The sequence below is a fragment of the Amphiprion ocellaris genome, chromosome 22, assembly GCF_022539595.1.
Source record: "Amphiprion ocellaris isolate individual 3 ecotype Okinawa chromosome 22, ASM2253959v1, whole genome shotgun sequence".
Taxonomy (NCBI): Eukaryota; Metazoa; Chordata; class Actinopteri; family Pomacentridae; genus Amphiprion; species Amphiprion ocellaris.
In genome coordinates, this window is record NC_072787.1 from 20,973,721 (window position 1) to 20,988,947 (window position 15,227).

The 15,227-nt window shown below is 36.9% G+C and overlaps 1 protein-coding gene across 2 annotated transcripts in view; it reads right to left on the reverse strand.

Moving 5' to 3' along the window:
* The window catches only part of LOC111587678 (cadherin-7), a 177,015-nt gene that overhangs the window by 36,348 nt on the left and 125,440 nt on the right, over window positions 1-15,227 (reverse strand). For both annotated transcript variants that reach the window (XM_035942691.2, XM_023297738.3), the window contains exons 5-8: window positions 10,351-10,518; window positions 8,347-8,534; window positions 4,872-5,125; window positions 3,193-3,329 (exon numbers count right to left, since the gene is read on the reverse strand). In XM_035942691.2, coding sequence (XP_035798584.2) covers window positions 3,193-3,329; window positions 4,872-5,125; window positions 8,347-8,534; window positions 10,351-10,518 — 747 coding nt within the window. The remainder of the gene's footprint in view (window positions 1-3,192; window positions 3,330-4,871; window positions 5,126-8,346; window positions 8,535-10,350; window positions 10,519-15,227) is intronic.

A 15,227-nucleotide genomic window follows, 5' to 3' on the forward strand; every position in this document is an offset into this window, starting at 1 on the left:
TTAATAGTGCCAAGACTGAAGTAGTGTCTGAAATGTTTGTTTTGCAGAGGAGCTTGGTACATAGTTCACTGTATAGTAGTCTCTAGATAGAGATTAGGGAATGAGTGGATGATTTCAGACATAGAGTTTACTAACGCGAGTTAATTCCAGTGAAATAGCAGGTAAACACAGGTTTTGTACCAAAGTATTGCAGAACCTTCACAAAAAGTTTTGAAAATTAGACATACATGCATACGGATGTAATGATAGCAGGTCAAAAACTAATAATAGTTCCTAACATTTTGCTTTATTTTTTTTTTATAAACTTTTGCTACTGAACATAGTCTAATCTAATCAAAAACAACACAGTGAATCTGCAAAATCAACCTCCTGGTGAACATCAGGATTATTAATTCCATCTAGATCTGAGAGAGTGATCAGTTGGGCCAGTGCAATTTATATAAAAGATGTGGAAATATGATTATGTAATGACATGTCAGCAGAAAACTTATGTACCTGATGTTAATGATTGAAAAGAATTGACAAGGTATGACAATCAACCAACAGATATGTGCTTTAAAAGTAGTTCCTAAAGGCCTAAAGGTCCTTATTTTTATTCACTAAACAAATTAAGATTTGTCACAATTATGTTTTAAAAGGTTAGATTAAATTATTGCCAACTTTGAGGTCACGTTTAAGTAACAACATAACTAAAAGACAAGGAAATAAAACTCCTAGAAATAGGTGAAGTGGTATAGACATTTAGATTTTACCTTTGGTTTGGTATATTTTGCTTAAATTAGAATAAATCTAGAATGTGTATCTGACTTTTTGTCTTAATTTGATGTTTCAGTATTATGCACTAAGTCTGATTTGTAGTTCATGAGCAGACTAAGTGTTATAGACGACCTAAAGATTTCCTGGTCCAGCTGAAGACGTTTCTCTGCAACGCTAGCTCTAGTATTAAAGCATATGATAAGAAAACATGCTAATCCTGACATAATCCCTTCTGGCTGTTCAGCTTACAGACTTGTCCAGACAAGAGAAGGAGTTACTAGGATGTGGACTAACTACTGTGTATGTATAATGCAATGGTATCTCAGGTAAAGTTGGTTGAGGTGATGGTATCTGTCTGTTCTGTGTCTGTCTCTTTAAATGGGAAACACATAACAATATTACAGTAAGTCTTGTATATGTTTATGGTTGTGCATAGGATCAGGGGAAATGAGGCAGGATGATGGTAAATCTGACAGATGTGTGCAATGTTTATACTGATTATACTGTGTATATACGACATATATGCTCCATCTCATATCCTATACATTGTTCATGTAGCATTCGTACATGTACTGTACATCTCAGAGCACTAATACTGTTTACACTGTTTATCCTGTTCATACTACACATATTATATATATTGTTTCTACTGCCCATACCACTTTTTATCTCCACTTGTAATTCATGCTGTAGCCACATCTATATATTCCTATATAAGTGTGTTCATAGTGCTTTGTTCATTCTGTTTATACTGTAACATACTGTATTTACCATACTGTATACACTGCTGTTCAAAAGTTTGGGGTCAGTTAGAAATGTCCGGATTTTTCAAAGAAAAGCATTTTTTTTTTAATGAATATAACATTAATCATAAATACAGTCTAGACATTGTTAATGTGGTAAATGACTATTTTAGCTGGACATGGCTGGTTTTTAATGGAATATCTCCATAGAGGTACAGAGGAACATTTCCAGCAACCATCACTCCTGTGTTCTAATGCTACATTGTGTTAGCTAATGGTGTTGAAAGGCTAATTGATGATTAGAAAACCCTTGTGCCGTTATGTTAGCACATGAATAAAAGTGTTAGTTTTCATGGAAAACATGAAATTGTCTGGGTGGCCCCAAACTTTTGATTGGCAGCATACAATATTGCACTTTAATGCTGTTTTTGCTCTTCTGGTTAGATGCTAAACTGTATTTCATTGTCTATCTGTACAATGAATAAAATAAAGTTAAATCTAATGCAATCTAATCTAATCTTACCTAAATTAATGTAATCTAATCTAACTTTACCAAATATAATCAAATTTAATCTAATCAAATCTAATCTAACTTTACCTAATCTAATCTAATCTAACTTTACCTAATCTAATCTAATCTAATCTAATCTAATCTAATCTAATCTAATCTAATCTAATCTAATCTAATCTAATCTAATCTAATCTAATCTAATCCTTCCTATCTAAATATGCTAATGTTAAATATAAGCAGTCTTTCTCCAAAATAGCACATTACCTTTAAGTCCAATACAGAGCGGGACAGAGCTGCTAACATCAATTTAAATTCCAAATTTAAATTCATTCCTCACACTTTCGCTCACGTGTTTTGCTTTTGGAGAGATTGTAACAGACACCGGTCTCCAAACTTTTAAGATGTAGAATGCAGTGATGAAGTAAGCTCAGGCAATCGCACCTTCTCTTTGGTTAATACAAGTCACCATCAGGATGGAGGTACAGGACTACACCCAGAGATCCTTCACACCCTCCAATATATCTCTGTTAAATGAATTCAGGGGATATAAGGTGTGAATCATTTGCTCATCACTTCTGTAGCAACAGTATTTATATTAGGGTAAATTCTGTTTAGAATACCATAGTAGGTAGCTTTATCATTACATGAGCTAGGTCATAGTTAATAATTAATAACACTGTAAGGTTTTTGCCTGAATTTTAATGTATTACAGTCAAGCAAAGTAGCATTCTATATCATTTTGTAGGGCTTGACCCTTTATATGTAAATTATTTAGGTATGATCACACCTTGAATGACATTACAGGGTCTAAACTGCAGTGTTTAGTCTTGTTCGGTAACTTTAGGAATACAAATCTTTTTTACTGGAAGACACTTTTGCAAATCATTATTATGTACTGATCTTGATTTTTAATGATGTGGGACGCTTTATTGTTCAATGTATGTCTGCAGCTGAAATGTGATCTCTGTTGTGGTTGATTTCTGGAAAGAGCACTGACCAAAACTAACCACTACAGCCCCGTGAACTTTGACACGCAGAGAAAACTAAAGTTTGAGAGGTTTTCTGTTCTTACGTGCAGCTGCTAAGCTGTGACTGGATAACCACTGGAGGGGTTTAGGGCTTGGTCGACTCTGACCGAACAACCAGGTCTGTGAGCGTGTGCTGTGCTGCGGGTAAACTCACGGCTCTCGATGGCAAAGATGGTGAGGTTATGGACCGAGTTGGCTTCTCGGTCCAGAGGCTTGGCTGTGCTGATGACCCCACTCAGAGCATCCACATTAAAGAAGCGCTCCAAGTCTGTGTTCCTGTCAATGGAATATCTGGACACAAATACACAACCACACACACAAACGACACACTTGTAAAAAAAATTGCTTTTGGATAGTGGTATTGATTTGACATTTCAGTATTTCTTCTACTTGTAAGGAAAGATTATGATTATATTTCTCCAACCAAACTGTGCAACAGTGAACTTTATGGCATATAAGTGAAACAAAACCCTTTAAAATTTCGACAAAACTGAACACTGTCTACTCGTCCCTCAGCACACAACACTGATCAAACCCTTTCAATACACAGCAAGTCATATTTCTGGGGAAAATTACAACTTCAATTAGCCTATATCCAAAGGGTATTATTGCAGTGTAATTTGACTCTTGTGGCTGCATTAGTTCCACAATAATTTTAATTTCAACAGATGTAGGGAAATATATTGCAGAGGCTGATAACAGTCACAGGAGCAAAAAGAGGCAATTTACAGCTACAATGGTGCAGTAATTTGATTTTCTGATTAAGATTACTAACAATCCTAACAGACCAAGCATGAATACCATACAATATTCATTCAATTAATGCTGAAGAGGTGGGGATCTCGAGAGTGACACTGCACAGATTGACAATGTGAGCGCTTGTTTTGAGTCATAAATGCCACGGCACAAGTGTCGGAGCCTTGACCCTCCTGCAGGAATGCCCTTCTCTTGTTCAAGATGGCATTTCGCTTTTGCAAATGATGCACTCCTTGGCCCTCCCACCATCTGGCACTGTCTTTGTGACAGCCACACAGGGACATTCGAGGGTCTACGGGTTCTTTGTTTGCAGACAATCTGGGGTGGATTAACCCCTTTGTTTGAATTTATGGGGATATTTGAAGTAAGTTTCGTCAATTAAAGTAGACTTTTGGGGGGAGAATTTGAGGAAAGAGAATCAAAGATTTCTTTCTTTATGTAATAGTAGATGAGCAGTCTGTTCTAAGGACAGACCAATTATTAATTATTGTGGCCCCAATTATCAGTATTGGCATTGTTACTGTTTTTTTAATTGGCTGATTATCGATAATATATGCATTCTTTCAGGTCGGATGGAGCCTCCTATTTCTCTCTCATCACTCTGTAGCCTCAAAAACTAAACAAGAAACACAAGCCAGGAAATTAGCTTCTCTCACAGTGGCTAAGGCTATGCTAATGGCTAGCAGCTACAAATTACCTTGAAAGAAAGTCTGGAAAACAGTGATTAATAATGCTTTAAGATATGGACCTTAGTGGGTCATTAAAGTTATAAAACAGTGACAGATTAAGAAAATAGAGAACAGCAGACATAGCTGTAAGAAACAAACTGATCAATCTAAGTTGATCCCACATAAACAGAGGAGATTATTTAATTACTCCTATTTCGATTTGACATTCAGTTACAGTCACCCTTAGTAATGAAGAAGCAAAGTTATGAATGACAGGTTCCCTGCTGTGGCATGCTGGTAAAACATGACATTGAATGCATAACAGCTCCAAACATCAGTTATCGGTCTTTTTTACCAATAAGTGGCACCCTAAAAAACCCATAATGGTCGATCTCTAATCGGTTCCTACCTGATTCCACTGTTAGAGGTGTCTGGGTCGTGGGCAGAGACTCTCCCGATTGAGGTGCCCACTTTGGCGTCTTCCGAGACAGACATCTTGCTAAGTGGCGTGGAAAAGACCGGCGGCTCGTTCACATCTTCCACTGTCACCTTGACTGATGTTGTGTCGCTGAACGGGCCCAAACTCAAGAAGTTGGAGTCAATATTCCTGTTTGTGGCTTCGATTCTCAGAGAAAAGCTGCTCTTTGTTTCAAAATCTAAAGGCTGGAGGAGAGAGAGAAGAATACACAAAACACGTGAGAGATTTGAAATTTTCTTGCCAAAATATGAGAGATGGCAATGATTTTTGCTGAAAATTTAACACAACAACACTGTGGAAAAGCTCCACTCTTGGTCATTCAAGGGTAAAGGAATGGTTCTTACGTATGTAAATCTGCAACTCATACAATGCTGAGATATTGATCACAATTAAGGATGTGGACTCTAAAGACCCATTACAATTTAACACACAGTCAGGCTTAAACAAAAGTAATGTGGTGATGGATTATGGTTACTTTGTGCAGTGAAAGCAATAATATCGATTTTAAGAAAAGGCACACAACATGGTGAAAAGCATTCTGAGATGAATACTTTTGGAACATTTTGTCTGGCTTATTGAACTCCCCCATCGCAACATATAATATACCACGGGAAGAACATTGATTTGACACTTTGAATGTCAGAGAGTCTGTCCTATGTTGTAATTGTCTGGGGTTTGGCGCAAAACAAACAAAAGGATCAAACTGGCCCGACTGAGAATTACTTGAGCCCAACAGTGGCTCTACCTCTCCTACAAAAGAGCGGCAGCAATGAGCTGTCACATCCATGTGGCCTGAGGGAGACCATTTCCAAGTCCTCGGAAATGTGACGTAACAGTCCCCTGAGGATGCAAAACTGAGGTAAGAACGTGCAACAAATTTCCCCTTATAAATAAATGAGTGGCTTTTTATATTTAACCCGACAAGTTCGCCTAATTTATGTAGGTGGGTGTCAATTACATTATTTTTGCTGAGTCCGGAGCTGATGTGGTAGCAAACCTTCCACGCTTACTTGGGATGTTTACTTCCTCGTAGCTGGTGGAGATAGTCAATGCCGATTTGTCATTAGTGATTACCGCTTAATCCAAAGGTGCTGTAGACATTTTAAAACACAGTAAGAGGCGGAGAAGAGGAAGGGAAGTGGGAGAGGCACTTATCCTAATATCCTCTGGTAAACAAGTGTTTGCTGTCTGGTATTTACAGATCACAGTGGAGTGAGAAACACTGACAAAATAATCTGGTAATCATATGCAAAATAATGCATTCTTTCCTATGTGATACTACAACTACCAGCTACTCAATTGCCCTTAAAACCACAGATCTAAAGAGCTAATTGTGAGTTATTACAGTAAATTAAGCTAAATATTTCATAAAACCCAGTGGGATTAAGCAAAAACAATGGTGAAGATTCAATGGTGAAGTAAATAAGGATAGGCTTGACTTTTTTTTTGCTATATTTTTCCATCTTGTACACTATACCCCAAGTCCATTAATTCCTCCTGAACATATAGCTTCAATTTATAAAAGAAAACATGCCCAGTAAGTTCATGAAACAGATAAATGCTGTCGTTTTTAGAAAATGTTACTCAAACATGCGTAAAATATGCATTTGTCTAGGACTATTTTCAGCCATGGATTAATACACATTTGATAGTCTAATAAATACTCACAGCTGCAGGCAGTTTATGCGGTACTGGCTCAAAATAAACTACAGTGCCCATGTTCTTCCTAATAATGCCATCCAGCGCAATGATGCGGCTCATTATTGTGTTTTTAATAGTTTCTGGACAACAGTGGAGCTGGATGACACAGAGGACCATCAGGTTTACCTACAAGGACAATATGTGTTCATCCACTGTTGTTATTTTTGTCTTTTCAAAGGGTTTGTTAACATGAGAAAGAATAAAAAACAACCTCTCAGTTTCATTTTGCTATGAAAAATAGTGACCAAGCATTGCTTTAAGATGTTTAAGATGAATGTCTATATTTTGACAGTAAAGAAACATGGCATATTTAGATTTTTTTTTCCCATGAAAATGATGCCTTAAAAGAACTTCAAATTACCCTCATCTCAACAGACTCCTATGCAGCTCGCTGCAGCACATGCACACCAGGTCGCCTACAACTCCACTCTAACACTAACAGGTTTGGTTTCTTAGGTTTGTCACATGAAACTCAAAATGTCTGAATCTGTGTTTTTTAGGCTCAGCCACAGCACTGGCTGCTGATTTTTCTCATGTGTCTTCCCGCATATTAAAAAAGAAACACCATATGGACACATTAATAAGGTCAATATATGCAGACAGCTTTGTGTCTTGGCCTGTGGTGAAGTAATGTAATTATTTCAGGACATCAAAGCCAATACAGAAAATATAGAAAATGTCATAGCTCCATTCTGGTTACTGACTAAACCTTTAGAAAGTCATATCTGTGTGTCAAAGTGACATATTTAGAAGTTTTTTTTTCCCATGAAAATAATCCCTTTCTGCCTTAAAATTACCTTTATATTCACCAAACCCTCTCCTATGTGCTGCAGAGCAAGCACACCAGCTCACCTACAACTCTACTCAGACACTGCATTGCTGTCGGTTCGATACATATTAAACTCTGATAGTCTGAGTCTTTGTTTTTTAGGGATTAGATGCTTTTTTTGCCTATGTGTCTTCCAGCATAAAAAAAAAAACATCATTTGGACATATCATTTTCATTTCCTTTCTGGTTATTGCTTAAACTCTTTTCTTAAACTCATTTCCACGTACCAAAATGACAAATTTAGATTTTTTTCCATGAAAACAATCTGCTTTAAAATGACTTCCATGTAACTCCTATCTCCTACTATCTCTTGAATGTGCAGAAGTCCCCACCTTTATTTCCACCAACTCCTCTGCTGCTTACTACAGCTTAAGCACACCAGCTCACATATGACACTTACTGTCAGGATTAGTTGCTTCGGTTTGTTACAAGTCTGAATCTGTGGTTTTGAGGCTCAGTCGTGGCAGTAGATGCTTATTTTGCTGATGCATTTTTCAGCGCATTTAAAAAAAAAAACACCATATAGACATATTACCAAGGTCACAACAGTGATTTTCAATGAAAGAGGTCTTTAAATCACTACTATTTACTTGCAGGTACAAAAAGGAATGGATTGCAATGAGTAAACTATATCTATAAAGTCACACCACTCTAATCCCCATTGCAAGCAGCATTTAAAGCCACCCCAGCTTGCCTTCAGAGCTTTATAGAGTGAGAATGTTACACTGTGTGACTGAGTTTCAGCAGCAAATGTTCAGTGCTATTTATGGGAGGGAAGCCTTGGTACAAACAACAAGTCTTGGATCACCGGTTCTACTCCCAGTCAGACTGAGTGAGTGAATCCCCACAAAACCCAGCCTGCGGTTCCAGCTGTACCTTTAGCAGGATGATGACCCCTTCTTGTGTGTTCTCGTCTGTTGTTATGTTGAACATGCCAGGCCCGTCGCCGTCCATGATCCTGTAGTCCATCTCGGCGTTGGAGCCTATATCAGCATCAGCCGCTTTGATTCTGGCCACCACAGATTGCACTGGCAGCGACTCCAGCACTGTGTACTGATAGCTCTCTGCAAAAAGCAAGGACAGGAGCGGATGCTGGTAACAGTAATGCTTATTTCGCCTTCAAGCAGCTCAAGCTTTCGCTATACCCCTTCAGCTTTGATTTGACTGTGCAGCTCCTCGATGAATTCATGTTGCATAACACAGACAGGCAGCAGCAGTGACACACACGGAATAAAGCACTTTGCCTCCACTTCATACTGCTGCATACTAACAGTGCAGAAGGCAGGGGAGAAGCAAAGTATGCAATTAAGAAGGCAGAGACCAATTTGAGTTTTCTGTAGGTTTTCATCTTGTAAGTACGTATTTAGAAAAAATATAAAACTGCCTAAATGCTGTCTGAATGTAACAGGTTACCCTCTTTCAACCAAAAAAAAAAAAAAAAAAGTTGCACTTCAATCCCTTTGGTATATTTCACGGGATGAAATGTTCACTCGGAAATTCTATTACCCCGAAACTCTCCATTGTGTTCCCTGAGCTTTTGTTTGACCCTTCAGATTTAAAGTACTCTTATAAGAATAAAGAAGGGAATCATATTCATAATCATAATCTCTCCAATCACCATGGCAGAGCTCATTACCAGACCTTTCTGTGTTCCTCACAGTGTCTCCCTCAGCCGCCGTCTAAATGCTAATCTGCCTGACATTGTTTGCCGCCATGTAATCTTTATAATGGCTTTTTAATTTGCCATGGAATAGCAGCTCTTTAAAAGACCAAAAAATTGCTTTCCTCCCTCTGTATTGCCCCCTTTTGCACCTATATTCCCCACCCCCGCCCGCCTGTCCTCTCGCTGAGCTAACCTTGGCTTCTTTCCCCTTGGACTAGCTATTGCTTCTGGACTCTATCAGCTCTGATGCTCCATAATGGTATATCGATTCTGACCCATGACCCCGTGAGCACGACAGCAGGAGCAAAAAAAAAAAAGAGACCCAGAACTCCTCCAAAGTCTCTTTCTTCTCAGCGTGACAGCACTGGGTTAAAACGACATTGATGACTTGTTGTGCAAACTTGAACCTTTCTTTTCCCCCAGGGACCAGCAAATTGACTCAGCTCCATGGCAGTCCAGTGGTGAGCGCACCAGCCAGACAGTTGGTTGGGGCTATCAGCGGTAAACCGATTGCCGGCGCTTCGGATTATCACGAGAAGCGCTGCATGCCTTTGAATCCTAAAGCTCGGCCTGGAACCCATTAGCGGCCCGTGAAATAGGCTGACAACAAAAAAAAAGGAGGCCGATTGATCCTGGTATCCAACGTGGAAGCAGACGCCGGCTCTGATGAAGAGCAAAGCGGGGAGGTTGCACACCTTGCAGGAAGGCTGGGTTTTAATTTGGGCTGTAAAAAGTCCGAATGTTTGCTGAAAATACAAATGCAGGGAAGTTTGGAAAGATAAAGAAGGGAACGGAGTTAGAGATGCTGTTAACATAACCTTAGAAAACTGTGGTTCAATCATGAAGATATAATGTGTGTCTACTCTTTGTTTTACCACCAATTACAGGGTAAATAATTCTCGAAGCACTTCATTGGTACAGATTTTCCAGTGATTTCTTGAAAGGGTGAAATAACATCTCTGCCTTTTTTGTGAAACTGCATTCAGCACATACAATAAAAAGTATGCGCTCATTTGGTTTTCTTAGTTCAAGTGGGTTTTGAAGTGATAATAGATCTTAAAAGCCCCACTTAACTGGATAAAACAAAAACAAAAAGAAGCATTGCAAATAAAGCCAGAGGGAGCTGCAGGTTTTATCCTGATTGCTGAGTAGCTGTTGAACATGACATGGTGCAGGTTTAATCAACCCCGTGGGGCCGATCAGGAGCAGAGTCTTACTGTGAGTGAACCGTGGCGGGTTGTCGTTGACATCGGTGAGCGTGACAGTGACGGACGTGGTGCCGGACAGGCCGCCCATCTGGCCCACCATGTCTTTGGCCTGGATGACGAGCACATACTGGTCCCTCGTCTCCCGGTCCATGTTGGGCAGAGCTGTCCTGATGACCCCTGAAACCAGAGCCAGAGAGGAAGATGATGCAGAAAAGTGGTTCCCAAGTTTGTTGTCAAACACACTTTACCCACAAATGAACCCTCAGTACCCCTTCAGAAACACTGCCCACCATCTTTGTGTTTATTTAAACTGATTCTGTGTTTGAATGTAGCAACTATTTAGCCAATATCTCTGGATAACTGTTCCATTGGTAATTGAGCTATCTATTTCCACCATGTAATGATGACTTTTAGCTAAGTATTTAAATAATATGTCAATAAGAAAAATACAAAAAAAAAAGTTTATTATCCTTTAAACTCTTTATCCATTAGTCTTAGGACTTAACATTGTCATAACTATTTAAATTATTGCAAACCAAAAAGCTAAATCTTCTTAACAGAGTGTTTATAGAAGATTTTCTTAACTGTTCCTTTGTCATTTGTTTTAGCCACTTTGTTTACCTGTGACTTTTTGCTGTTCACAATTTTTCCAGTGTTTTAAAATAACAATTTCAAACAATTTATTGTTAGCTAAAAGTTATCACTTAAACACATCACCCAATATTTAGCCATTTGCTGTTCATAACTAAGTAGTTAACTAATTATAACTGCTTAATTTTAGCATATGTTTAATTCCTTTATTTTAACCAATGGTTTAACCATTTCACTCTTACAATTTTACTTTTCAGCTCTTTATTGAAGATTTTTTAGCTAACACTTTCAATAGTTTGTCTGTTAGCTAGCAGTTTCAATTGTTTATCCATTAAAACAATTATATAATAACCATTTCATTAGTAATTTATCTATTTCAATCATTTATTCATGGCTTTCAGTAAAATATTTAAATTAATCATGCATTACTTTCAGAAATCTTTTTTCAAACTTACATTACCGTTTATACTGTTTTTCTATTACTTCTAGCAGCTCCTGTTAGCAGTTAATCTATTGGTCCCTTTAAACATTATCTAATTATTTCAATCATTGCAAACTAACAAGCTAAGCCTTGTTAATGGTTTAAATTTCTAATATATTTTAGTGGTTCTTCTATTTCTTTTAGCCAATCAATTTAAATGTTCAACTTTTTATTTTTCACCCATTTATTCACTATCTTTATATAGCAATTTCAGCCATTCATCTGTTAGCTAATGGTTATCATTTCAGATTATCATTTCGATAACAATTTTAGTCTTTTTTTTTTCAAATTTAGCAAACAATTTGAACAATTTATTTGAATTCAGTATTCACGTGTTTATCCTAACTAGTAAGCTATTTTTAGCTGTTTATTATTTTTAGCACGTTTCATATATTTGCATCAACCATTTTGACCATTTAACCCTTACTTTTACTGTTTCTAGTAATTTTGTCCACATTATCATTTTAATTGTTTGTCCATTGACTAGTTTCAGTTGTTAGTCTATTGCCTTTAAACAAACCAACAATATCAACAATTTATTCTTTATTTTTAGTGAATTATTACATGTTATCCATTATTTTTCAGCTAAACTTTTTAAGTATTTTTATTTAAATATTTTTTAAATGATTTATAATGCATTTTTAGCTAAAAATTTCCACTATTTGGTGCTTTTCATATAACCATTTGTCAGTTAGCTAATAAAATCAGCTGTTAATTATTTTTTTTCCCTATGATTCACCTATTCAACCATTACTTTTAGAGAACCTCTCAGTTTGCATTCTACTTTTCACACACTCATAACAAGATGGCATGATCAGGTATTATAGATGACTAAGTATATGAATAAGCTTTCTATACATTTTAAAGTCAATTAATCCTTTCTATATTTTGAAACTGATTAAGTTACTCCATGAGCATCCAAAGAAAGTGACAGGTCCAAAAAAAATTCTCAGAAATTTGTTCTGTTCCTGTTGGTTTCATCAGTATTTTGCTGGTTTGTCTTCCTTCAAGATGATTGATGATTGCAGTCAGAACTCCACTTCAGTGCCGAGCTTTATATTCTCCCAGTTCACTGCAAGTGCTTTTATTAATACAAAAGCAACAAAGGACGACGGCAAAATTACAAATCAAGTCTGAAAAAGAATTAAACTGTGACAGAAGTTGGCATGTAGACCACTGATGTCCTGAAGGTCAAAAAGAATGATCTCAAAATATAAATTCAGGCTTGAAATGGCTGCTCACATCAACTCTTCAAGTAGTGATTGTGAGAATGCATAGACTTCGGGTGACCTGTTTACACACCAGCGATGATTCAAATGTGCTGTCACTCCGGATAGTTTAGGAGTCTGAGTCTACTGTATGACGAGATTAATATGAAGACGCTGTCAAGAAAGTGAGCACATGCAAGGGGACATTTTAGCCGCCGGGGGAGGCATTATCTGTCTATCCCCCCGTCATGATTGATCTCTATCAGAAAAAGATCAGACATGTGACAACACGGGCATGAAATGACTGGCGTTTGTCTGGAATTGTCTGTTTGCACCTGAGCTCCTGCACAGAACTGCCACAATAGTGTTGAACCAAGTTATGGTACACAGGCAGAAAATAATAAAAAAGCTTATGGAGAAATCTTTTCATTAATGGAATTTCTCTAATCTCAGCTTTATCTCTTAACTACAAAGATGATAATTCCAGAAAAAATTAACGCAATGCATTTAAATGCAAAGAAACGTGTCCTAATCCTTCAAAAGCAATCACTGTTGCTTTCAAAGTTAATGACTTAGCACACAATGTGTTTCATTCATTAAATGGCACTTATTAAAGATTTCTACAGAACATGGAAGATTACTCATTAAGAACCTCACAAAGCCATAGCACACAGTTCCCGAATAAATGAGTCATTTTTAGTTGCTTTATTGCATTCACAGCCTGATGGAGCAGATCAAAGGAGGGGGTTCGTTCTTCAGTTGGCACCTGAAGAATTTCCCATAATCCTTTAAATTACATTCAAAAAATGACATGTTATTGAGGTCAAATCTCACACGGATGGAAAAAAGAAATCTATACGTGTTTGCTTGTTTCATGCATAATTTGTAATCAGCTCTGCCCTTGACTAGAGCTGTGTTGTTCGTAGAAATTTAATTTAAATTTTAAATTTAAAAAATGTTTGCAGATTTCACAGATTTACTCAAAGCTGCCTTAATCAATATTTTGTACACAGTGTGATGAGGAAGGTGTTTCAGCATCTTTTATCATTCATTTATTTTGCTTTCACAACTGCAATTTCACAGTCGGTACAGTCTCTCTAACCTTGTTTTAAGCACTGTACAGTAGGTTTGTGTTCAGACAAATGTAATGTGTGCTTCCTCCCCAGCAGCAAACGACTAACAGATCAAGTCAGTGAACACAAGGGAGCATTTAGCAGTGGGAAGAGCAGAATCTAAAAGGACAATGAATACTGGGCATTCATCAGACTGTCAAAAGCATGACTCAAAATTAACAATAACGCAAAACCTGTTTCAAAGTTTATTCATCAGTCACATCTGTTGCCCATTGTGGGTTCATTTTTGACTGCAGTATAAAGTCCTGCACCTCTGGCTAAAATTAGAGAGATCTCAATGGACTCTTATGTACAAGATCAAAAAGTTATAATGCCAGAAATCATATAAAAAGTTTTTTTTTTTTTTTTTTTTTTTAAAAGAAAGGAATTAAGAAGTGTAACATTTCTCCAACAGCCCTAAAGTGTTACCAGAACTGGAAAAAACAATGGTGCCTCTACATACTATAGATATTTTACCACTTGTGTTATTAATTTTTCACCATAAATGTTTCCTATTTAAGTAGAGAAAACTCAGAAATGACCTCTGTGCAGTATGACATAGTTATAATGCCATAAATGGTGGAAAAAAATAAATAAAATTGAATGTCTTTCATTGTTTATTTTACATATAATATGTCTACATGTGTTGCCAATACTATATAATATAATATAATATAATATAATATAATATAATATAATATAATATAATATAATTTTACTACTTACATTTTTAAATAGTTTCCAGTCTGTCTTCTGCCTGCTATGTGAATACACAGCCTGCAGTTCAGTCGAGCTCATCTGAATAGTTCTTGAATTTTTTTGGCATGACTGTTAATTGCAGATGAGTCAGTGATAGGTCCTCAGTTGCGTTCAGGAGGGCAGAATATTTTGTTTTTTACAGATTCCTTATAGACAAAATGCTTTATCTATATGAGAAATGCAGAATATAGTGCATTAGGTGGATTATCACAATTTTAAGCTTAAAATAGTTTTTTTTTGATAGAACTGTACATAACACATGATATATTTATGTATATATTCCAGAAGCTATAAAAAATATGATAAATGGTGTCCTTTTGGTATTTAAAAAAAATGTTTATACTATGAAGGTCAGAAGGTTAGCTAGCTGTGGGCTATCATAAATGTATTAACATTTAGCTAGCCTGCACCATAGAAAGCAACGCTGTTTGAGCTTCCTGCTGTTCATTCTTTCCACTGCAATCATCAGATGTAGAGAAAACAACAAAAGGTATTACTATTATTCTGATACTGAAGTCTAAATTTGTGGGGCCATATTTTTTTAAAACTAATTTTGAGTGGATTTATGGATGTTTATCTCCAACACAAATCTGATAAACTGCTGTCACTGAGATGATTAAGGGCCTCCACATCTAAACCGTGTGTCGTGTGAATTCTCTTAACTGAGTTATGACTCCAAAAAAGGCAAGCGCTCTTTATTTTATGTAAAAAGCACCATTTGGGTGATGAGGGTGG